The sequence below is a fragment of the Xenopus tropicalis genome, chromosome 2, assembly GCF_000004195.4.
Source record: "Xenopus tropicalis strain Nigerian chromosome 2, UCB_Xtro_10.0, whole genome shotgun sequence".
NCBI classification, from domain to species: domain Eukaryota; kingdom Metazoa; phylum Chordata; class Amphibia; order Anura; family Pipidae; genus Xenopus; species Xenopus tropicalis.
The window spans coordinates 160403131-160427981 of record NC_030678.2 but is presented as its reverse complement, the minus strand read 5'-3'; the positions used below and the strand labels follow the sequence as shown (position 1 = coordinate 160427981).

The window sequence follows — 24851 nt, the reverse complement described above, 5'->3', positions numbered from 1 at the left end:
GATTCAGCTATTCAGACAGCAGTTGCATTAAGGAAGGTCTTAATCCTGTGAGCCCAATACAATCCACCAGCCGCAAACAGAGCACAAAGAACTGGGAGACTCTCTAGCTCATATTTATTTTTCATTTTACTTACCAAAATGAGATATTAAGAGCTGAACACACTAATTCTCCTTTTTGCTATTTTCCCTAGCTGGTATGAAGGTGCCTCAGCAGGCAGTTTTAGTCTTGCCTAAGCCTCCATTATAATATCTTCTGCTAGCTGGGGGCAAATCCTAACATTCTTTAGCCATGTGAAAAATAAATGAAAACATTACTGGCAGAGCAAGGCACAAACCACCTAATAATGACCTTTGCTTGCACACAGATGTACCATATCACTATGCCAGTACAGGTATAGGATCCGTTATCCAGAATGCTTGGGACCAAGGGTATTCCAGATAAGGGGTCTTTCCGTTATTTGGATCTCCATGCTTTAAGTCGAAATCAATAAAACATTAATTAAACCCAATAGGATTATTTTGCATCCAATAAGGATTATTTAGTTAGGATCAAGTACAGGTACTATTTTATTATTACAGAGAAAAGGGAATCATTTAACCATGAAATAAACCCAATAGGGCTGTTCTGCCCCCAATAAGGGGTAATTATATCTTAGTTGGGATCAAGTACAGGTACTGTTTTATTATTAGAGAAAAGGGAATCATTTAACCATGAAATAAACCCAATAGGGCTGTTCTGCCCCAATAAGGGGTAATTATATCTTAGTTGGGATCATGTACAGGTACTGTTTTATTATTACAGAGAAAAGGGAATCATTTAACCATTAAATAAACCCAATAGGGCTGTTCTGCCCCAATAAGGGGTAATTATATCTTAGTTGGGATCATGTACAGGTACTGTTTTATTATTAGAGAAAAGGGAATCATTTAACCATGAAATAAACCCAATAGGGCTGTTCTGCCCCAATAAGGGGTAATTATATCTTAGTTGGGATCATGTACAGGTACTGTTTTATTATTAGAGAAAAGGGAATCATTTAACCATGAAATAAACCCAATAGGGCTGTTCTGCCCCCAATAAGGGGTAATTATATCTTAGTTGGGATCAAGTACAGGTACTGTTTTATTATTACAGAGAAAAGGGAATCATTTAACCATGAAATAAACGAGAGTGACTGTCCCATCTCCCTTTCTACATCTGGTTACCCCCACCCTGCTGCTCTGTTGGCCCATACTATGTGCACTATGATCACCCCACTGATGACAGCTCTTCCAAGGATTTCTAACTGTAAGACCAATAGTCAGTAATGTGGTTTGTAGCAAACTAAATGCATTACAGTAATGGGAAACCATAGAAATGGCTTGGCTGGTGTTAAAAACTTCACATCATCCCTCTAGAAGCAAATTCACCATGAATCATATTCACATATTCTGTTCTATTTTTAAAAAAGAGTTGTGTAATGTGTCACTATTTTGTCAAGACCAATATAAAAAAAACGATTTAACAAATCCTTTCTGTTACCATGGTTAAAATGGTATAAAATAGAATAAAATGCGATTATGACACATTTTAATTTAAAATCATTTGTATTTCAAGAGTGACGAGCCCAGGCTGGACCCAATAATGGAGGAAAGAAATGATCAGGTGTAGGGTTGTACAGCGAGACCCTAAGCAAGTAGCCATTGAGATACCAAGCTACAGCACCCGTCACACCTCATACTCTCACTTGGAGCAGGAGGGGGTCACTGATTCTGCTACACATGAACGGACCATTAATGGGCACCAGGTATTCTTTATGTGGTGTATCAACTGTATAATATTCAGTTGTAGATGACAAATTATATAACAATAGTGGACCGAGTTATTGAATACAATGTAGGAAGTAACAACTTCACAGTTAGCAATGTGTACCTTAAACAACACAAATAAAGGGCAATTATTGAACAAGCAATATTTACTGTACAGTTGCTGTACTGAGGTAACCTAGTGACACTTACAGTATCTCAACCAGATTAGTTTCACTAAACGTTACCTCAGATGCACTGGTGATCTTTGCTCCAGAAACCCCCATGATTGCTGAAGATCCTGGGGGCATGTTTAGATTGGAGATAAATATCACCAGTGATGTTGCATGTAGCAACCAATCAGATCTTTGCTTTTGATTTCTAATTTGTAGGTGACTGTTCAAATGTAATTGCTATGGGCAGCATCACCAGTGATATTTATCTCCAATCTTAGAAAACATGCCCCCTGTATACAAGTAGAGTACCCCACTGTCCTTGTGTTGGAGCTTTGTGCTGCTCACCACCTTCCCTGGTACTAAATTAATCCTGACCCCTCCATAAATCCAATCTTGTTAGTATTAAATAGTTGACTCAGAGAGGATACACTGGTCTATTTTCTACAATCAGACATCTGAGATTATCATACTGAGCTTGGTGATCCCTTTTCTTCCTGAAAGTGAACCCTCTCTTAGCCTGGAAAGGCACCCACTTGTCCCTAGGTTTTGGGATTTTTTTTTTACATTTGAAAGAAATTTCTTACAGTTATGAAATTACATTTATTCAGCAGCAAGTTTTATTGATATAGGAAGAGGTACATACTATAGCAGGCATTTGCTTGTGGCAGTTTTTTTCTCTGCATGTATCCCTATACAATACATAGGACAGATGTTCAACTAGAGCTTCCTCTGCACCCCTTTTCCATGGCCTAATGGCCTGTTGGGTAGGGTTGAAAGGCAAAGATTTAGGATATTGCAAATCTAGGACCCAAATCCTTTCGCCATCCCCTTAACAGATCAGCAAGCTTGGGTTTCCATACAATCTGATACTATAGTATCTAGTATAAATAAATCTTAAGCAACTGGACTTGTTAAGTAATCATTGAAGACGTCTTCAATGATTACTTAAGTCCAGTTGCTTTAGATTTATTTATACTAGATATACCATGACCTGGATGAATGAAAATCTTCGTAGTCATACTGATACTATAGTCTTGATGTTGAGCTCGTAATAGTCAGAATCAACCCAAATGATGGAGTGCAGCCAATACATTTTCCACACTGTTTCCCAGGGAAACATCTTTCACTTAATAAAGAACTTGCGTAGGTAACTGAGATAATTAAGATAATTAAAAGCGGAAACCTGAAATTTAAAGCACTTTCGATGGAACTTGCTGTCATGACAGCTCTGAAAATTTCAACAAAAATTCAATAGGATGACTACAACAAGGGGAGATCAATTACATGTCATAGTTCAGTGTTCAGTTCAGAAAAAGCTAATGACTCAACTCTTGAAGAGAAACTTGAATTCACCTGTAAAGAAGATGTCAAGGAAATGCAAACTGATCTCCTTGATCCTCAGTCTGTGAGAATTAGAGGGATTCTGTAAGGTATACTGTAAGGTAAGGGGGTTTGCTTCAAAAAGATGACTCTGTGACAACAGTATATTTCCTACTGCAAAGTAATGAGTCACCAACTGTAGTCATTTTGTTAATATAGCAGTGTAATATAAAACTCTGCCTGTGGTCAGGCCAAAGGGAATTAGGATAAAATCTCAGATAAAAGTAATGGCCCAACATGAAGAAAAGAAAGCACAGTGAGATTTATGGAATGCATACTGTAACATAAGGGAGAAGTTGAGACGTTGTGCAAAAAATGTTATCCATCTTCTGGGTCTCTGGGTTGGATAATGTGAAAAGAAAATACTCCATCTGATGAGTGGTGAGTAACAAGGTAGCTCATCTGAGAAGATGTGATGGCAGAATGGCAAACAGAATGTGGAAAACACTGATCTCTTACAAGAGAAAAAATAATAGGCAAGGTGTTTCTACATTTGGATGAAGCCCAACACTGTAGTTATGTAGCATAGGAGAACGTAAGATGCAGTAATATATGAAGGATACATAAATATCTGTTGAAAAAAGACAAAAGTCTATCAAGTTCACCTAAAATCCGCCTAACTTATAGCTGATCCAGAGTAAAGTCAAATAATCCATCTGAAGATGGCCGTAATGTGTCTCCAAGGGAGAATACAATTTATATATTTTGATCATAACACTAATTATGCTCCTCCTCTACAGTATAAACAATCCCAAACTAGTTGGTAACTCCAAGATCCAAACCTATCAGCTATTTCTTATCTTTCACCGTTGTCCTTTTTTTGGTGTTCTGTACAAGGTTAAAAAAATCACAATACCTCCTTAGCCTCATTTGAGAATCCAGGTTGGCAATCCCATCTCCAGTACTGCCTTTAACACATGGCATAGGAGAATTGTCTCATGACATTAAAATATATTACAGTCTTATCCAATTGTGCCTTTATAAAAAAATCTAGGGTCTCCTTAAAGAAAGCGGAGAACTTCATGAAATATACTACCTCTCAGCAAACACAGTCATTCTCATTCGTTATGCATCAAAACATCACTTAGACCTCATTTAAGGCTTGTTTAAATGTGGTAAAATAAGTCCATGACAGACAAGCCCCTCATAAAGAGATTATTTTCTTTTTAAAGAGACCGGTAAGATCTAGGCAATGTGTTCCTTGTCCATCAAAAGATGTTATTTAGATTTAGAAGGTGGATGTGGGTTAGGCCAAACAAAGAGAAAACTGGGCTTGCTGGTATGTCATGTATGTGCCACAGGTGGTGGCCTTCCTCTGGGTGTTTTTCCCCATGCATGTAAGTTGTCCCCCCTGGTAATGGTATTCATGTCACTCCCCCTTACATGCACATCTTTATACTGAAAGCCTGGTTAAAGTGCCCCAGATGAAGTCTTGGCATGTACTTTGGCAAAACACATTGGGTTTATCTACTTTTTCCATAGTGGCAGATGAGGTGGCTGCACTATTCATCATTGTGCAATACTTTTATCTTAATAAATTGTTTTGTATGGGAGTGTGCCTCTCTTAAGGCCCCCATACACAGGCCGACAGAAGCTGCCGATATCAGTCCCTTGGACTGATTCGGCAGCTAATCGGCCCGTGTATGGGCAGAAACGAGCGGCCTGGCCAACCGATATCTGGCCTGAAATTGGCCAGATATCGATCGGCCAGGTTAGAAAATCCGGTCGGATCGGGGACCGCATCGGCTCGTTGATGCGGTCCCCGAACCGACTGCCCATGGCCGCAAATGTAATCCGATAGTTTGGCCCCAGGGCCAAACGATCGGATTATTTTTTTTTAAAGCAACTTCCTACCCGATATTGCCCACCCGTAGGTGGGGATATCGGGTAAAGATCCGCTCGCTTGGCGACATCGCCAAGCGAACGGATCTTATAGTGTATGGGGACCTTTACTTTGCTTTATTGAACTTTTAGAATGCTATGAGTTACTGCATGTGTTTCATCTAAGAAAAAAAAAAAAGTATTTTGTGGCTTCACTAGACAGTATCATTGCTATTATCTGCTTGATTTATTCCTCCAGATCTATACTTTGTTGCACTCTGGTGGTAGGAAAATGCACACAAACAATTAGCCATAATTATTCTCAAAAATTAATCTTACACTGTGCTTTCAGTAATGGGAATACGGCGGCTTTGTATTGATTATTGCACAGATTAAATGAGCAGAGTATAAGGACATGGCAGCCAGAGCAGTGCTCCTTTATAAACTGGAACAGATTGAAGCACCAAAGGGAAATATTGGATTTGCTCATCTGGCAAAGTCCTTTCTTTAAAGACCAGTGTGCCTGTGTTATAAAATTCAGCAATTTCCCTGAGAGCCTAATTAAGAATGAATCGTTCTCAGCAGACCTCCGGGCATTTCATACAACTTAATGACTTTGAATGTTGGCAAGCCCTGGAGTATTCTGGGAAAAAATGTATCTCGTGATACTTCAAACTGTTTTTATTTATTACTGACAGAAATAGAAAGAAGATTGGAAATAAAGTGGGGCTTTAGGGACAGAGTAAAACATTGATAGTTATACTCATTAATAGTGAGCGGGAAGTCTTCTGAGATATTATCCATAATGCGTTGAGTTATGAGGGACACAACCCTGAAACAGTATTTTTCTACGTTCTAGAGCATTTAATATGAAACAAAAACTGCTGTTCATTTCCAGAAGGCTCTTTGATCCAGCCCCTCTCATCACCATCCCCGAGGAATTATCAGTGGTAGGAACTGCAATGCTTTATTCTTTTCCACCGATGGAAAAAGAAAACCCCAAGAAGACGGTTGGATACTAAGCTAATAACTTCCATTAACCTATTCATTTTAAATTCTTTATTCTACTGTTCCCAATTCCTTGCAGTCCATCTCATAAATAGGTAATATAGTTCCTCTTCAGTACTACCAAGCCTTGTTTCCTACAACAAGCACATCATATCTACACATGAAGAATTACTACATTTGTTAAACAGGCACATTTCCCATGGTTACCTTGTTTTCTTTGCTTTGTTATAGTGCACCTATTTTAGGCAACAATTCCCCACCACCACCACCATCTTGAGAACTGGCATCCCTATTTTTAACATTTAGGATTAGCTTTACCAGGGGCTGCGGAGGCTATCTTTACGTAGTTTTTTGAAGCATTCATAGAATGAGTGGAACATAAGTTTGGGCATCTCAGAGATGCCATGGAGACGTGTGACTTTTCCAGACTTGGCCTTTGTAAAAACCGATAGAAAGAGGAGCAACAACACCAAAATTAATGGTGAAAGTGGGAAATATGACTGGGGAAAGAACTTGGTCATCCCATATGTTGCTGGGGTGTCTGAAAAACTTAGAAGGAATTTTAATAAACGCTGTCCCTGTCTGCTTTAAACTAGGGATGTACCGGGATTTGGCCAAGATTCGGGCCTTTCTCAGCAGGATTCGGCCGAATCCATGCTCCTGACCGAACCAAATCCTTAAAATCACGTGACTTTTTTTCACAATGTAAATTAGGACTTGGTTTGGTATTTGTCCAAATCCTTTACAAAGGACTCTAGGTTCAGCCGAATCCAAAAATAGTGGATTTGGTGCATCCCTACTTTAAACCCAGCAACAAGAGGCAGCAACTGGTTCACCCAAAAGACCCAATCCCAAAGCATAAGAAGGGTAAAACTGTGTATGCAGTGCAGTGAGGAATGCTCTGACTTGTAAGTGGGAGAAACCAAACAACAGTTACACCAGCCTATGGTGCAGCACAGAAGAGCCAGCTCCCCTGGTCAGGACTCAGCGTGTACTGTACCTACATCTGCAGGAAAAAGGACACACATTTGAAGACTGCCAAGTCCAGATTCTAGACATGGAGAATGACTGGTTACACTGAATTGAGGAAACCAGTCAGATGACTGGTAAAACGTCTTCAAGACAAATGCAGTAAGTCCAGTTGATTTGACTTATTACTACAGATACTGTAGGTCTATTCTCAATATAATAGACACATTAAGAATAGAAATATAAAGAAACATAATTATTTTCCTTTCCCCCCCCAGTTTCCATCAAGAGGTTCTAGCCTTAAAATTACTGACCTTTCAAGTGGAATTGTTTACAGTGTTTTGATTGTTTGTGCTTTGTATACTATACAGTAAAATAACAACACTGTGTAGGAGTTCTGGAGCTGTAAAGCCTCATTAGATATTCTGTAAGTTGATTACTATTTCATCATGCGTGGGACCTTGACTTCACTGTTATGGGGGTCATCTCAATCTTAATATTTTATCAGAGAAAAGTCTTAATCCATAACACTCAACACCTAATCAATACATAAAGAGTGGGCCCATCATTTAAGGTTTTCTGGTGGGCCCCTGGGGTTCCAGTCCGACACTGGCAGTAACTGTCTTTACCACTCAATAAAAAATATCAAGTTCAAGCCAGCTAATGAAGGCTTCCCTTTTAATATGCCCAGTTCTAGTAATTTAGCTACTGACGCATGGGTCACTCGGGAGGAAATTTAAAAGAGACTTGAACATGTAAAGGTAAACAAAGGTCCAGGACCGGATGGGATTCATCCCAGGGTATTAAATGAGCTGAGCGCTGTGATTGCCAAACCTCTTCACTTAATTTTTCAGGATTCGTTGAGGTTTGGCATGGTGCCGAGAGACTGGCGGATTGCTAATGTGGTGCCGTTATTTAAAAGGGGATCCCGTTCTCAGCCTGAAAACTATAGGCCTGTTAGTCTAACATCGGTAGTAGGAAAACTTTTGGAAGGGGTAATAAGGGATAGGGTACTTGAATACATTGCAGTTCACAATACTGTTAGTTTGTGCCAGCATGGTTTTATGCGTAACAGATCTTGCCAGACTAATTTAGTCGTTTTTTATGAGGAGGTGAGTAGGAACCTTGATGCTGGAATCGCAGTTGATGTCATCTACTTTGCTAAAGCGTTTGATACAGTACCTCACAGAAGGTTAATGATCAAATTAAGGAATTTTGGCCTAGAACATAATATTTGTAATTGGATAGAGAACCGGCTGAAGGATAGATTACAAAGAGTGGTTGTAAATAGAACATTTTCTAATTGGGCCAGTGTGGTTAGTGGAGTACCGCAGGGGTCAGTCCTTGGTCCTTTGCTTTTTAACTTGTTTATTAATGACCTGGAGGTGGGCATAGATAGTACTGTTTCTATTTTTGCTGATGACACAAATTGTGCAAAACTATAAGTTCCATGCAGGATGCTGCCGCTTTGCAGAGCGATTTGACAAAATTAGATAACTGGGCAGCAAACTGGAAAATGAGGTTCAATGTTGATAAGTGCAAAGTTATGCACTTTGGTAGAAATAATATAAACTATCTACTGAATGGTAGTGTGTTGGGGGTATCCTTAATGGAGAAGGATCTAGGGGTTTTTGTTGATAACAAGTTGTCTAATTCCAGGCAGTGTCATTCTGTGGCTACTAAAGCAAATAAAGTGCCGTCTTGTATAAAAAGGGCAGTGACTCAAGGGATGAAAACATAATTTTGCCCCTTTATAGGTCCCTGGTAAGGCCTCACCTTGAGTATGGGGGGCAGTTTTGGGCTCCAGTCCTTAAGAAGGATATTAATGAGCTGGAGAGAGTGCAGAGACTGCAACTAAACTGGTAAAGGGTATGGAAGGGTTAAACTATGAGGTTAGACTGTCAGGGTTGGGGTTGTTTTCTCTGGAAAAGAGGCGCTTGCGAGGGGACATGATTACTCTGTACAAGTACATTAGAGGGGATTATAGGCAGATGGGGGGGGTTCTTTTTTCCCATAAAAACAATCAGCGCACCAGAGGCCCCCCCTTTAGATTAGAGGAACAGAGCTTCCATTTGAAGCAGCGTAGGGGGTTCCTCACGGTGAGGGCAGTGAGGTTGGGGAATGCCCTTCCTAGAGATGTGGTAATGGCAGATTCTGTTAATATCTATAAGAGGGGCCTGGATGAGTTCTTGAACAATCAGAATATCCAGGGCTATTGTGGTACTAATATCTACAGTTAGTATTAGTGGTTGTATATATAGTTTATGTATGTGAGTGTATAGATTGGTAGGTGTGGGTTGTGGGTGCTGGGTTTACTTGGATGGGTTGAACTTGATGGACTCTGGTCTTTTTTCAACCCTATGTAACTATGTAACTATGTAATAAATTGGCCCCAAAATCTGAGGCTCTCAAGATAATTCTTTCAGAAGCAACAGAAAGGCTGGGGTAATATATTCAATTATATTCAAGATAATTTCATGGTTAAATGATTCCCTTTTCTCTGTAATAATAAAACAGTACCTGTTCTTGATCCCAACTAAGATATACTGTAATTACCCCTTATTGGGGCAGAACAGCCCTATTGGGTTTATTTAATGGTTAAATGATTCCCTTTTCCCTGTAATAATAAAACAGTACCTGTACTTGATCCCAACTAAGATATATTTACCCCTTATTGGGGGCAGAACAGCCCTATTGGGTTTATTTAATGGTTAAATGATTCCCTTTTCTCTGTAATAATAAAACAGTACCTGTTCTTGATCCCAACTAAGATATACTGTAATTACCCCTTATTGGGGCAGAACAGCCCTATTGGGTTTATTTAATGGTTAAATGATTCCCTTTTCCCTGTAATAATAAAACAGTACCTGTACTTGATCCCAACTAAGATATAATTACCCCTTATTGGGGGCAGAACAGTCCTATTGGGTTTATTTAATGGTTAAATGATTCCCTTTTCCCTGTAATAATTAAACAGTACCTGTTCTTGATCCCAACTAAGATATACTGTAATTACCCCTTATTGGGGCAGAACAGCCCTATTGGGTTTATTTAATGGTTAAATGATTCCCTTTTCCCTGTAATAATAAAACAGTACCTGTACTTGATCCCAACTAAGATATAATTACCCCTTATTGGGGGCAGAACAGCCCTATTGGGTTTATTTAATGGTTAAATGATTCCCTTTTCCCTGTAATAATAAAACAGTACCTGTACTTGATCCCAACTAAGATATATTTACCCCTTATTGGGGGCAGAACAGTCCTATTGGGTTTATTTAATGGTTAAATGATTCCCTTTTCTCTGTAATAATAAAACAGTACCTGTACTTGATCCCAACTAAGATATAATTACCCCTTATTGGGGGCAGAACAGCCCTATTGGGTTTATTTAATGGTTAAATGATTCCCTTTTCCCTGTAATAATAAAACAGTACCTGTACTTGATCCCAACTAAGATATATTTACCCCTTATTGGGGGCAGAACAGTCCTATTGGGTTTATTTAATGGTTAAATGATTCCCTTTTCTCTGTAATAATAAAACAGTACCTGTACTTGATCCCAACTAAGATATATTTACCCCTTATTGGGGGCAAAGCAATAAGGGTTTGTTTCATGTTTAAATGTGCAAATTATAGAATGATTCCTTATCTGGAAAATTCCAGGTTCCATGTATTTAGGATAAGACACCTGTTTCTCAATTAATTTTTTTAGGTTTATTGTGTAACCTAGTGATGTAACCTCTATAAATATTTACATTGAATATTATGGTGGGGACAGCACTCTGATTCCAAAGATAGGTAAAAGTTATTATTGGCTTCAACATTCAGCTCTACCTAATGTGTTTGATGTATGGTATGTACAAATAATATTTCAGAATGAATATACATGATGTAAGTCAGCTGTAGGCAGGCTGCAGGAATCATTGGTATGCTACAAACTCAGAAACACACCAGGGTTTGCAGATTTTATTAAACTTCCTAGAATAGCTCTTTGAAGTATCGCTACAAAGGGTAAGCAACAAAGGCAAAACTAAGGGTTTGTATTTATTATTGGGTCACTTGTGGTGTGCCTTGGAGCTTCGAGGGGTAATTAACATAAAATACATTTCTAAAAAGCTTTATAGCACCCCATGGATAATATTATGAAAACGAAATGGTTTGGAAGCACTTAAAAGACATTATAAAATATACATCGGAGCCAAAATATCTATATGAGTATCTCATCAAGGGAAAATGAAGTTCATCTTATATTGGTGAGCCACCTCCACTTACAGCTAGAAATCAAAACTCTTTTTTTTACATCTCTCATTAACACTCGCTGTCTTTGTACGCTATTTATAATTTTGCTTTAAAATGATTTACCTGATGCTTTTACATTACATACCTGATCCCCCATGTTCATATTTGTGCAGAAGTAGCCCATTAGCATTAGAGACTCTGACGGGCTGAATGTGGACAGTGAGGTTGGGCAAGCAGTCAGGTTTAAGGTAAGTAACAATTATGTACAAAAGCATCCCTATCAGCGAAACACGTTCAACATTCACCTATAGGGAACTTTTAATTCACATAGCAGTCAGTAACACTTTAATTTACAACAAAACTTTTATTATACAGGTATGGGATCAGTTATCCGGAACCCCTTATACAGAAAGTTCTGAATGATGGGAAGGCCATCTTCCATAGACTCTTTTGTAGACTGAATTGTACAACATGGTTCTACCAATTTGATGGTATAGCAAAATAGTCAAAAATAGTCATCCCCTCATATGTTACTGCAGGGGTCCCCAACCTTTCTTACTTGTGAGCCACATTTACATGTAAAAAGACTTGGAGAGCAACACAAGCACCATAAAAGTTCATGGAGGAGCCAAATAAGGGCTGTGATTGGCTATTAGGCAGCCTCTATGCACACTTTATTTGGTAGTAAAGCTTGTTTTTATTCAACTAGAACTTGCCCCCAAGTCAGGAATTCAAAAATAACTCCCTGGTTTGGGGGCACTGAGAGCAACAGCCAAGGGGTTGGGGAGCAACATGTTACCCCCGAGCCACTGGTTGGATCACTTGTGTATACATAAACATACTGTAGACTAGAGTCTTGGCAGGTCTTTTTAAGCAGCCCTATGCCCTTGATGGCCTTTCCATCTGAACCTGTCTGAATAAGTGCCTTCCCACAGTCAACCTGCCCCCTGCCAAAAGCTGAAAACCGAAAGTGACGCCAGTACTTTGGGGCCTGAGACCCGGTGACCAGACATGAAGCCACTAATCACCGTGATCACCAGGGAGCTCGGGTTTTATTTATTTTTTATTAGCCACCCCCAGTCTCCCTGACTACCTAAGGGATTTTCCACTTGAATCATGGCTGCTTTGCGAGCATTCGCACATACAGTACAGTTTCATTTCTGTAAATTCTGTGAATTAAGGTCACTTTTTTGCTGAATGTCAAATTTGAATAAACTTGAATTTATGGAAGACCAGAAAATTTTACTGACCACATTTCTGGTTTGTGTCAACGATTACTTCTGCTTGCTGTCCACCAATTGTTTTTTTTTTTTTTAAAAATCCATTTAAAACCTACTTACATTTTTTCTTTTAAAATCCCATTGGCTGCAAGCAGAAGACATCAATTACAGAAACTGCAAGTAAGGTCAGGAACTCACTTCTATAACTGCTTAAAGCAGAAGGAAAGCTTTATCAGAAAGGTCTATGTAAATACAGCCATAAGCACTCACAGAAACGCTGCACTGAGTCCTCTATCAAAAGAAAAACAGGATTTCTTGTCTCCTTTTTTGTAAACATGTTCTTCTGTATCTGACTTCCTCTCTCAGAAAAATCCTTCATTCCCAGTGCCAGAGTCTGCGCAGTTCTCCCCTCTCCTGATCCCCCCTCCCATAAGAATTCACAAAACTCACTCCCCCCTCCCTTAGGAATGTGTAATCTGAGCTATAACAGCTAGAGCTGCAGCAGGAAGCTACGAAGACCAAGCTAAAATGGCAGCTGCAATCTTAAACAAACAGAGGGAGCTTCTAGGGCTGTTTACTCAGGTATGGTAAAACATTCTGCAGAATAAATATAGTGTTCTAGGTGGCACTAATGTCGAGAATCTATTGGCAGTAAAATGCCAAAATGACTTCTCCTTTAACCCCAGAGGCTTGAGCAATATTAAGGGGGGGATTTATCAACATTTAAATTAGGATTTTTGTCGCAATCTAATTTTTTTGAGCTAAACCTCGTGAATTGGAATTATGGTTTAAAAAATTAGAATGTTAGATATTTATAAAGTGCAAAAAATAAACAAAACTTGTAGACCCATTGGAAATGATAGGTAATATTGAAATCTGATGCATTCAAATGTTTTTTTTGACAGTTTCATTCAATCACGTTTTTATATTTGGATTTTTTTTAATTAAGCAAATGTAAAGGTAGAAAGGAATGGTCCTACTGATAGCTTACATTATTCATGGGTCAGTACATCTGTTTCAGATACATGTTAACCTAATAGAACATACCAAGATAGTAGAAGCATCTTTTGTTTAGAACAGTAATTAAACATGATTAGGAATTGTTCTATATTTCTGTTCATTCTCAAGCAGTTCAGCAATAAATGACTGCAACAAGCGAGGTTAGATTTCAAGCTGAAAAGCCTCGGCTCAGCTCGCTCTAAACTATCAACTCTCCGGGGACATTGCTACCACTTGGAACTTCTGTATCTACATGTCATCGTGTAGTTTACAGGTCTCAAAGAAAAGAGAATAGCACAGAGAAATACAGCAGAAGCTGAAGATTTTCTATGGCAAAAGGCTTTCAAAGCTGCAGTGAATTCTAATGAAATGCTATTATTTGATGTAGCAGAAGCCTCCACAGCTTTGGAACCTCAGATACATGGAGGAGCAGGAAAGGGTTTTGGATAACATAATACTTTTACAAAACCTAAATTAGCACAGAATAACTATAAATAATTAGATTTGCATGTGGATTATGAAAAAAACAACAACATATGAGACATAAATAAAAAGGAATCTCTATAAATGAGATTCCTTGATTTTATATTCCTTACAAATTCCTGCATTTTTTGTTCCCCCTCCTATTGTAAAGCATTTCCTAAATTTGAAGTCATGTTTTCCATATTTTCCACCTTATCTTTGGCTAATTATCCTCAAAACATATGATTCTACTCTGTGAAAGTTACTTCTCATGAAATTGTTTTTAGTTTTCTCACATTTGTCTACAGTCAAACCTCAATTTTAACTCCAACCCCCCTATCATTTAGGTCTTCCTGTATTTTATTTTTTTTACTGCTGCTCCAAAATGACATGACCATGCTCTTTGACCAGTGAGATTATGCCATTCCATAGCATGGCACAACTACTAAGCAGGGGCGGGCCAAGCTGGGCAATCCGGCTGGCTACCTGGCCTCCATACACCTGCACAAGCGAACACACGCACACACAGTGACACCATGCGGGAGAAGGACAGTGCAGAGACAAGTATCGGTGGCAGCAGGGGATAAGACTTGGGGTAGAGGTACCTGCCTAGTGCCCCCCACCGTTGCAACCTATGTAGGTGCCTCTTCTGCCTACCCCTAGTTCTGATTTCAGAGCCCAAGTGGAGTCCAGATGATGTAAAGGAAGCCGCGCTCACAGGGCTTAGTGTGCTCCACAATATAAAACACTTTTGCTGTACTTTAAGCCCTGTGATTACGGATTACATTGTGGGAACTGTACATTAAAAATAATCTACCCCTACTGCATAATATAAGGATTTTAGATCACATTAAAGTCCCATGACCTGTATAAAACCACTCGGCCTAGACCCTTTGTCTTTATATGGTCAAGGAAATCCTTGGTGACTTATATTTTATATTTTGCAATAAGAGATACATTAAAAAGAGCCTGTGCACAGAATGGTTCAATGCGAGACAAGAATAAAATACATATATGGGCTTATTTATCAATTTTCAAGTTTATGAATTTGAGATATAAGATAAGAATTATACAACACAAGCTGACAAATTGGTTCTCATGAGTACCGATCCATTATCAGTGGATGGTAATATCATTCAGTTATGGTTAAAGTCCTTTGGTAGAAGGGCAATCTATCCCTGATCTAAGGCTGATCGATCTACACAGTGATGTCTAATAATCTGGCAATCTGAAACACTAGAAGACATATAATTGGTATAAAGCTTGGAGGGATACAAGTGTGAGCTGGCAGGGGATGGTGAACCAACAGATTCCTTGGCATACACTTATATATTTGGACATTATTCTCTATACAAGTTTTTACTTCCCCTCAAATACTTTTTGATGGCCATCACAGTACCAATCCCATAACCAGATGCATGATGCCCTTTATATGCAGCAACTAAAAGTATCTTTTAAGTACATAGTTTAATTTGTTACCTTATATATGTCCAAGAATCCACACTGATAGTCAAATCGAGTATATAGTTCATTCAACATGCTGATTACTTGCATTGGAGTGCACTGGGCACAAACAGCAGTGAAGCCAACTATATCGGAGAAGAGCATAGTGACATCATCAAACTTTCTGGCCTGAACCGACTTCCCTTCCCATAGCTGCTGAGCCACATCTCCGGGGAATATTGAATAGAGAAGATCCACTGTCTTCTTCTTTTCTTCTTCCAGGGCCTGATGGGTCTTTTCTAAGGTGGCTTTCAGTTTATCCATTCGTTTCTTAAGACCATCTTGAGCTTTAGCTTGCTCACCAACTAGTATAACATCCCGGGTGGCATCGTGTATGGGGATATCAGAAAGATGCAAACCACGCCCCATCAGTTCATCTAGTTTGTCAACTCGGGGGGATCCCAAAAACAAAATAGAACTGGATTCGGGGACGTAAATCATTTGTCCTTTTACCTCCATGACCTGTAAGATAATGTCACAAATAATTAATTGGATTACGAACAGTAAAAGCTATATATTATTTACCCAATCATTATGAAGTCATCATATTACATACAAAATCACTCAACAGGGCGTAAGACACAGCAGAAAGTGTTTCGGCATAGTACATTAACAAAGATTTGTTATAGGGTCCTGGGCGTCTACCCACTGGTACCAATGAGTGGAGGGTGCACCAGGGAGCAGAAGATTTCCATAACAAAGTGTGTTGGTTTATTCACTACTCAAGGATATTAATGCATGAACAATGCATGATTGTCACAAGTCAGTGCCTTCCCACAATACCAGGGGAAACAGGTATGTATCTTGAAGCCTAGATAGTTACATAGTTAAGTTGGGTTAAAAAATATATATAAAAAATATATATATACCAATACCTATACCAACTAACTGTAGATCTTAATATCACAATAGCCTTGGATATCATGCTTGTTCATGAAATTATCCAAGCCACTCCTAAAGGCATTAATAGAATCTGCCAATACAAAATCACCACAACTTACTGCCTTCACTGTGAAGAACCACCAACACTGCTTCAAATGAAAGTTCTGTTCCACTATTTTAAAGGAGTGACCTTTCTTCAGAGAAACAACATTGGGTCTTTTTTTATAGTTGAATTGTTCCATCCCTTTTACCAGTTTATCTGCATGTCTTTACACTCTCTCCAGCTCATTAATATGGACTGAAGCCCAAAACTGCCCCCCATACTCAAGGTGAGGCCTTACCAGAGTCCTATAAAGAGGCAAAATTATGTTTTCATCCCTCAGGTACATTCTCTTTTTCATGCAAGACAGCACTTTTTTGCTTAAGTGAATGACACTGCCTAGAGTTTCACAGCTTGTTATCCACAACATCCCCAAATCATTCTTAATTAAAGATACCCCCAACACACTACCACTTAGTGTATAACTCACACTTATTTCTACCAAAGTGCATAATCTTAAACTTAAAACCCAACCTAATTTACCAGTTTGCTGCCCAGTTTTCCTATTTAGTCAAATATCTCTGCAAAGTAGCAGCATCCTGCAAGAAACGTATATATAGTTTTGCAGGATTTTTTCAGCAGCAAAAATAGAAACAGTACTTTCAATGCCCACCTCCAGGTCATTAATAAATAAGTTAAAAAGTAAAGGGACAGGCCCCTGCGGTACTCCGCTAACAACAGTGGTCCAATAAGAAAATATTATTACAACTCTTTGTAATAATAGTGGAACCAAATGGTCAGTGGTCACTGGAATTTTGTTCCAACCTCCAACAGTATGCCACAGCAGAAGTGGTAAATAACATGGTAAATAAGGTTAAGTGCAAGAAAAATACACTTACCACCATGCTATTGACCTGGGCCCTCTGATGACCTGGGCCCAGTGCTGTGCACCTTGCTGACGTTTTTTTATCTAGATTGAGGTGCGGAGCACAGGCAGACTCCCTCTTGTACTTCTTCCCTGGGTCTTGCAAATGACCCCTCATTTGTCCTGTAGTTGTGCAAAGTTTTTAACTAATTCCAGGTCTTTTAATTCCGTGAAATAATGTTACTTTAGCAATCACAGGACATGCAGTAGATATGCTCGGTCCTGCTAGCCAATAATAAAAATGAGCAGCTCTCTTTTCAGCACAGTAAACACAGTTTGCTGGAACCTCTCTCCTAAACAAACACCACACAGTAATGAGTTTGTTCACTGTTTGCAGCCATAAACACCCAAAGAAAAAGCCCATATGTAAATATACAACAGTGGGAACGTTCAAAGATATCCTGTTAAATTGGCCTTCTACTCCAGATTTCACTCTCACTGTAATTAATTTGCTTTAAAATTTGGTAAAAAAATAGTGGGCTTTTTCTAAAAATACAGTATAAAATATATTTATAAAAATGGCAATTGCCAGTTTCCATGGAAACGTGTGTTTGGACGCTGAGGGCTAAACGTACAGTACTACTTTCTTACACATATTATGATTAAGAAATTATTCTCTTGGAATATTTAGATTAATGCTCTGTTTGAATTGCATAGCCATTAAACATTTATCTTTTTAGCAAGCACAAAAAAACAATCTTTAAGACAGTTAAACAATATGTGGAACCAAAATATTTAGAAATTGCCCATCAAAGTAAACTGAAAGAATAATTTGTTTTAATGTGTGTTCCTATTATGGTACTGTATCTGGCAAGATATGCCCAACTTATCTCGCTATATCACATATAAGAATGTACAGATTAGGTTTAGATAGCTCACTATGTCCAGTATTGGAATAGAGTATCCAAGGCTCCCTTGGAAGACTTTAGTTAAGGTGGGCCACCTTCCAATACCACTTCACTGTCACTGCCACCCCCGTCATATAATGCACGCTCGTCAATATGGGGATCAACATGACCAGGGACCAGATTTTCCCTTGATGCCCTGGTGGGCTATTCCGACTCTACCCATGTTCCACCATGTAACTCCATTTAAACAAACCATAATCAAGCCTTGTTCCACTGAAATGAATGCATGTGATGCCATAATGTCCAAAAGTATGCTGTGCAAGTCCTGCATTGTCAAAACTTTATTAAAATAATGGTCTTAACTGGTGAATACTGGATCTAAACAAAGTAACTCAGTGAGGCCATCAGGGTCATTGTACAGAGGCCTGGGGAAAACGAGACTCTACAATTGATATAACGTTTTTCATTTTTATATCCAAAGAAATTAACAAGGCATAGTTGTCAAGGTTATGTGTTATAATCTCATTGGGGGTTTAGCCAACCAGTCAAATTCTCTAACATAATCATTAGCAGAAACAAACCACGACATTTGATCATAGACTGTATATCAGTGGTTTATGGATGTTTTAGGTTCAAGGTTACAAATATAGAAAAACACTGATTTGTCAGCCATTCAGCCATAGTTCCAAGACTATATAGGACACCAAACATGTTTTCTCTCAAAATCTCATCCTCATTGACCTTCAGGTTGGATTTTCAGATATATCCAGGAGAGCAAATGCACATTCTCTCCAAATATCCCGCTATCTGGCTTTCAGACTGAGCCCCTCTGTCACTGCACCTACCCCCCACCCCCTAGGAGGGCTAGTCCCACAGTGTAGGAACCACAGCTGAACATTGAGATATTTGCCAGCAGAACAATGTCGTTCAACTAAGCACAGTTCTGCAGGAGAATTCCAATGCATTTGGATCATTTAGACTGCAAAAAAGGTCCATATTGATGTATTCTGCACGTGTCTTTACTCTGTGTTTAGCCGACTTGTTTTAATCGAATACAAGCCGAAAACATTCCACAATGATGTTTGTCTTTGGCAGAAAAAAAAAGCTGTTTGCCTGTCCCAAAGGCAAATATTTACCTTAATATTTAAGAAAGGTCATGTTCAGAAACCTGACATTTGAAAAGCTTTTTCCCCGGTTTATGCTGCCAATTATGATAACGATGTGCTGCCTCACCTGTGTTTGATAATAACGTACAGTTCAGTGATTCTCTATGCGCACAATCACCTGTCTATTGTGCATAATGATGTACCAAAATACTGCAATATTAGCATGAACTGGGTATTCAGTGGAATATATTACACTATAATATGAAATATCCTATAATCCAGCATGATTGGAAATAGTCAGACCCTTTCAGCTATCATTATATAGGGAATTTCCAATCATGCGAAGCTCACACAACTTTAATAGATTTTACTGTTAATTTGGGATATATCTTTGTTAATGGATACTTTAGATCTATCTGTATACTCGATGTATTCCTTTATTTAGATCATACATAGGGCTTATGATCTTATATTTTTTAGGATTTGTATATGTATATTTGTTCATGAATTCTCATTGGCTGTGATTCCTATAAATAGTCATCTACTACTAGGGTGGGTAAACCCATGCCTGGATAAGTACAAAATACATAGGGCCACCAGAGATGTTAATGTTTTTTCAAAAAAGTAATATTTTGATTTTTTGTGACCCTTATGGTACTTTTGAGTGCCTGGATGCCCCCAATATGGACCCATTCCCAACCACCCTGTTAAGTCCTCAGCATCCCAGTCAAGTGAGGTTAATTAATAATGGAAGGAGGTAGCGGAAATGAGCCTTTGCAAAGGTACAGGGAGAGTAAAATGGCACACCTGGCAAAGTAAAAGCATTCCTAAATAAAAAAAATATATTGCCATTCATATTTAGAGGGGGGGAACAGTTGATGTACTAACACAGTGTTTTTCAACCTTTTTTGGGCAAAGGCACACTTGTTTCATGAAAAAAATCACGAGGCACACCACCATTAGAAAATGTTAAAAAATTTAACTCTGTGCCCAGCAGCAGTGCCCCCCTAGTACATTGGTGCCCAGCAGCAGTGCCCCCCTAGTACATTGGTGCCAAGAGCAGTGTCCCCCTAGTACATTGGTGCCAAGAGCAGTGCCCCCCTAGTACATTGGTGCCCAGCAGCAGTGCCCCCCTAGTACATTGGTGCCAAGAGCAGTGCCCCCCTAGTACATTGGTGCCCAGCAGCAGTGCCCCCCTAGTACATTGGTGCCAAGAGCAGTGCCCCCCTAGTACATTGGTGCCCTGCCTACGGCACACCAGGCAACATCTCGCGGCACACTAGTGTGCCGCGGAACAGTGGTTGAAAAACGCTGTACTAACATACACATAACCAAAAGTATCTGGACACCTTCAAGGCCTATTATCATGGAATTAGTCCCCCCCTTCACTGCTGTAACAATCTCTGTTCTTTTGGTGGGATTTGCTTCCATTTAGCCACAACAGCATTAGTGAGATTTGTTAGAATGCCAAAGGATAAGATCTAGCTTGCAACTGGCTTTTTAATTCATCCCATAGGTGTTGAGTTGGGTTGAGGTCTGTGAAGATAAATCAGTTCCATAAATCCCATCTCAGAAAAATAACTCTAAATGTCCTTGCTTTGTGCCTGGTGCATTATGGTTCTGAAAGAAGAATGGTTCATTGCCAAATTGTGCAAAAATGTCTTGTTAAGTTTTTTTGGTAAGTTTTGCTTTGGACTTGTGCCAGACTGGACTTTTACCGGTCAAACGGCAGCCTTGCTTGGATCCCTAAAACCTAGAGACTCCAAATTGTGTTTACTCCTCTAATGTTATACTACCACAGGGGTTTATTTGTAGCCAAGAACCAAAATAACTTATGGAAAGACCCTGGTGCTCTTACAAGCCAGTCGCTGATTTCTCTAAAGCTGAAAAAACTTTATACATTTAGAAATATGTTGACATCTGGGGAAAATTAATAGAAGTGTATACTCCTAGTAAAGGATTCCCCTGGAATGACTTTCTCCCACTTCAAATATATATTGTATTACTGTATTGGCAACGCCCTCAACTAATTCATATGCTAATTTGCTGTAGACATTATGTGACATGGCTTATTATTTAAGTGACAATCTATGCTTACCTAAGAAAATAAAAAATCAGCTTAGTCTGTAGCAGCACCATACTGCAGTAGGCATCCGAGCTAATAAATAATGGTATCTTGGCACATAGATTTTATAGGTGTTTTTTGGCTAAAACATTCACAACATATCCTGCAGGGAAGAAATTATTTCAACCAGTGGCGAAAATATAGAGGAAGCAGGCCCCGGGGTCACTGTGGGTCTGTCCCTCTATAGCTATAAGAAATATCCCTTACCCGCCTCTCTCTTACCTACCCAGCACAAGCGCCCTTAAGTGTTTATTCTATAGTACCCAGTCGGAGATGACCTGGGCAGTTCATGTATGATGCAAGCAGGGTAAGGTTACCTGTTTAATTAGCATGGCAATCCAGATTAGTAAAATAAGGCATGCTTCATGTATTTATGTACCTTCTTGTTATAATAAGTGGCACACTCCAAGGGTGTAATTTAAAAAAATGGTGTAATTTTACTCCTGAGTGGTAACGTAGAAACCAGTCAGCAATTACCTCTGGTCAGTCATATGTATGGATGAGCAACCCTAAAGGCAAACATTTTTGCAAATCTGCACTAGAATGTTGGCATACGTTTTGTTTCACCTGAATTTTTTTTTTCCATAAAAACACAAGAAAAGAATACCTATTTACTCAAGAAAAAACGCCCACTGGCTCCAACATATTTTGCCCCCCAAAAAATGCACATTGACACCAATCCATTTGGCAGTAGAAAAAAAAACTCTTGGAGTCCCAGGGACTGGTCCGATTGCTTGGAGTCAGGAAGGCATTTTTTCCCCTCTGCGGCAAATTAGAGGCTTCAGATGGGGTTTTTTGCCTTCCTCTGGATAAACTAGCAGTTAGGCAGGTTATATATAGGCATTATGGTTGAACGTGATGGACGTATGTCTTTTTTCAACCCAACTTACTATGTTACTATGTTACTATGACTCCAACGCAATTTTTTGGGGCACACAAAAAAAATTCAGCGATAAAATACCCATTGACTCCCATGCGCCCTGTAACATTTCGCCATTTCGGAAATTTTTTGGCAAAGCGAAACAGGGCAGATTCGCTCATCACTAGTAACATGCATTATGATTGTTGAAAGTTATAGTTCCATACCAGTTGGAGGGTTACAAGTTGGACATATTTTTATTTCACAAGGAGCCCCTAAACATCCAGCAATGACCACAAAGCCCTCTGTGACTCTGGACCTTATGACCTTTGGGTTACTCCATGTATAACGAATGTTTCTCACTTTCTAAAACCAAGTCGTAGCATGAATTCTGCATCGGATCTTTATAGTGTAGTTTAGCCGTATCCCTGATCCAATTTTAATTAAAAAAAAAAGTAAGGTTTTGTGAATCCCCAAGGATTATTCTCTGACCCGCAATGTGATCTTTTATTGTACATTAATTTATAATTTGTTGATGTTTTTCTAAACCCTATGGAATCATTTTCTTTTCTCATTTTCTTTATGTTGGAAGTCAGATTATGCAATTACAGTAATAGAGGCCATATGGGGAGCATTAAACAGGAAGTTCATCCATATTTATTTTCCATCGCTAATCCTTTTCTGGATATATTTGTTTATAACTCTTTTCCTTTTTGCAAAATACATGAGATAGCTTGTGCTAAAGACAGGGCTATATACTAATATAAATGTTATGAATCTATAATATGGTGTTTTTAATACACTATTTGCATTTCTTTATAAAGTGCATAATATTTCATTTATACATATTTATTTGTATTTACACATACATATAAACTGGAAAATTATATTTGAAATTAACATGCAGTTCTGTGACCTAAATAGGGTTGTTAGCTTTACTAGGGAAAAATACCAGATTTCCAATATTTACAGGTATGTATAAATGATGCTTGATGCCAATGGTATGACAATCTTTCTTCCCTATTAATAACACTATTATCAAACCTAATTTTTACCATCCAGATGGCAACTCCTGACCTAAATAAAGGCATTTGGCCTGTATCTCTGTACATTTACCCACCCGCTTGTTGTAAGCTCTATGGGACAGGGACCTCCTTTCTACTGTGTCTCATACTACAGGGCACCTAATCTCTGTGTATTTATAATTATTGATTGTATTTAATCTAATACTTGTTTGTCCTCCTTGCGTGTACATTTGTAGACTGTAAGATTGTATCTTTATAGCACTTTACAAATAAAGTTATACATACATACAAACATTTATATGGGCACATGAATACTAATATCCTTATACCGGTATGGGAGTGATTATCCAGAAGGCTCGGGTCCTGGGGTTTTGTAGATAAGGGGTCTTTCTGTAAGTTGGGTCTCTATAGTGTCTACGACAAAATCATGAAAGAATTAAATTAACCCAATAGGATTGTTTTGCCTCCAATAAGGGTTAATCATAACTTATTTGGGGTCGAGCACAAGCTCCTGTTTTATTATTACAGAGAAAAATGGAGTCTATGGAAGATGGCTTTCCCATCATTCAGAGCTTTCTGGATAACGAGTACAGGTATAGGACCCATTATCCAGAATGCTCGGGACCAAGGGTATTCCGGATAAGGGGTCTTTCTGTAATTTGGATCTCAATGCCTTAAGTCTACTAAAAAATCAATAAAACATTAATTAAACCCAATAGGGTTGTTTTGCATCCATTACAAGGTTCTGTTTTATTTCTACATAGAAAAAGGAAATCAGTTTTAAAATTCTGAATTATTTGATTAAAATGGAGTCTATGGTAGACGGGCATTCCGTAATTCAGATCTTTCTGGATAACGGGTTTCTGGATAAGGGGTCCGATACCTGTACCATATTTAGAGGGAACCTTATTTGCTATACTACTTATTATATGGCATGGTGTTGGGTGAAGGGGTCATGAGCTGAAGAGCTGTCCTATTTTTGTGAACTGACCTTCATACCCTGGACCCCTCTGAGATTGCATATGATCTGCTTTAATGTAAATAAAAGCTATTGGTTTTGGTACATCCCCTGGCATTTCATTGCTGAACTGACCTGCAAATCTGCAACCAATCAAGGACATGCGTGGCAGGATTGCACATTCCACACACGCTACTGATTGGCTGATTTGGTCAAGAAATGTAGGTTAGTTCGGGATCCCTCAACAAGTGTTGAGTAGTAATGTGCAGGCTGGCCCCATAACCACGGGTCAGGCAGGTTCAGGCCAACCTCGGCACACCATTTCTGGGTTGCGGGTGTGCTTGGGTTGAGCTCTTTTGCCTTTATCTTTCAAACTTATACATATTTAATACCTGCAGGTATGGAATCTATCATCTGGAATGTATGAGACCTAGGGTTTTCTATATAAGAGTAACCAGAAGCGTCATGCCATAAAGCTACTGAATAACATTTCAAGGGATTCTGTCATCATTTTTATGG

At 38.9% G+C, this 24851-nt stretch overlaps 1 protein-coding gene across 1 annotated transcript in view; it reads right to left on the bottom strand.

Annotated features, from left to right (window-relative positions):
- gucy1a2 (guanylate cyclase 1, soluble, alpha 2) overlaps positions 1-24851 on the bottom strand; it is a 126129-nt gene that overhangs the window by 43305 nt on the left and 57973 nt on the right. The window contains 1 exon segment of the mRNA NM_001126907.1: positions 15541-16026. Within this exon segment, the coding sequence (NP_001120379.1) occupies positions 15541-16026 (486 nt within the window).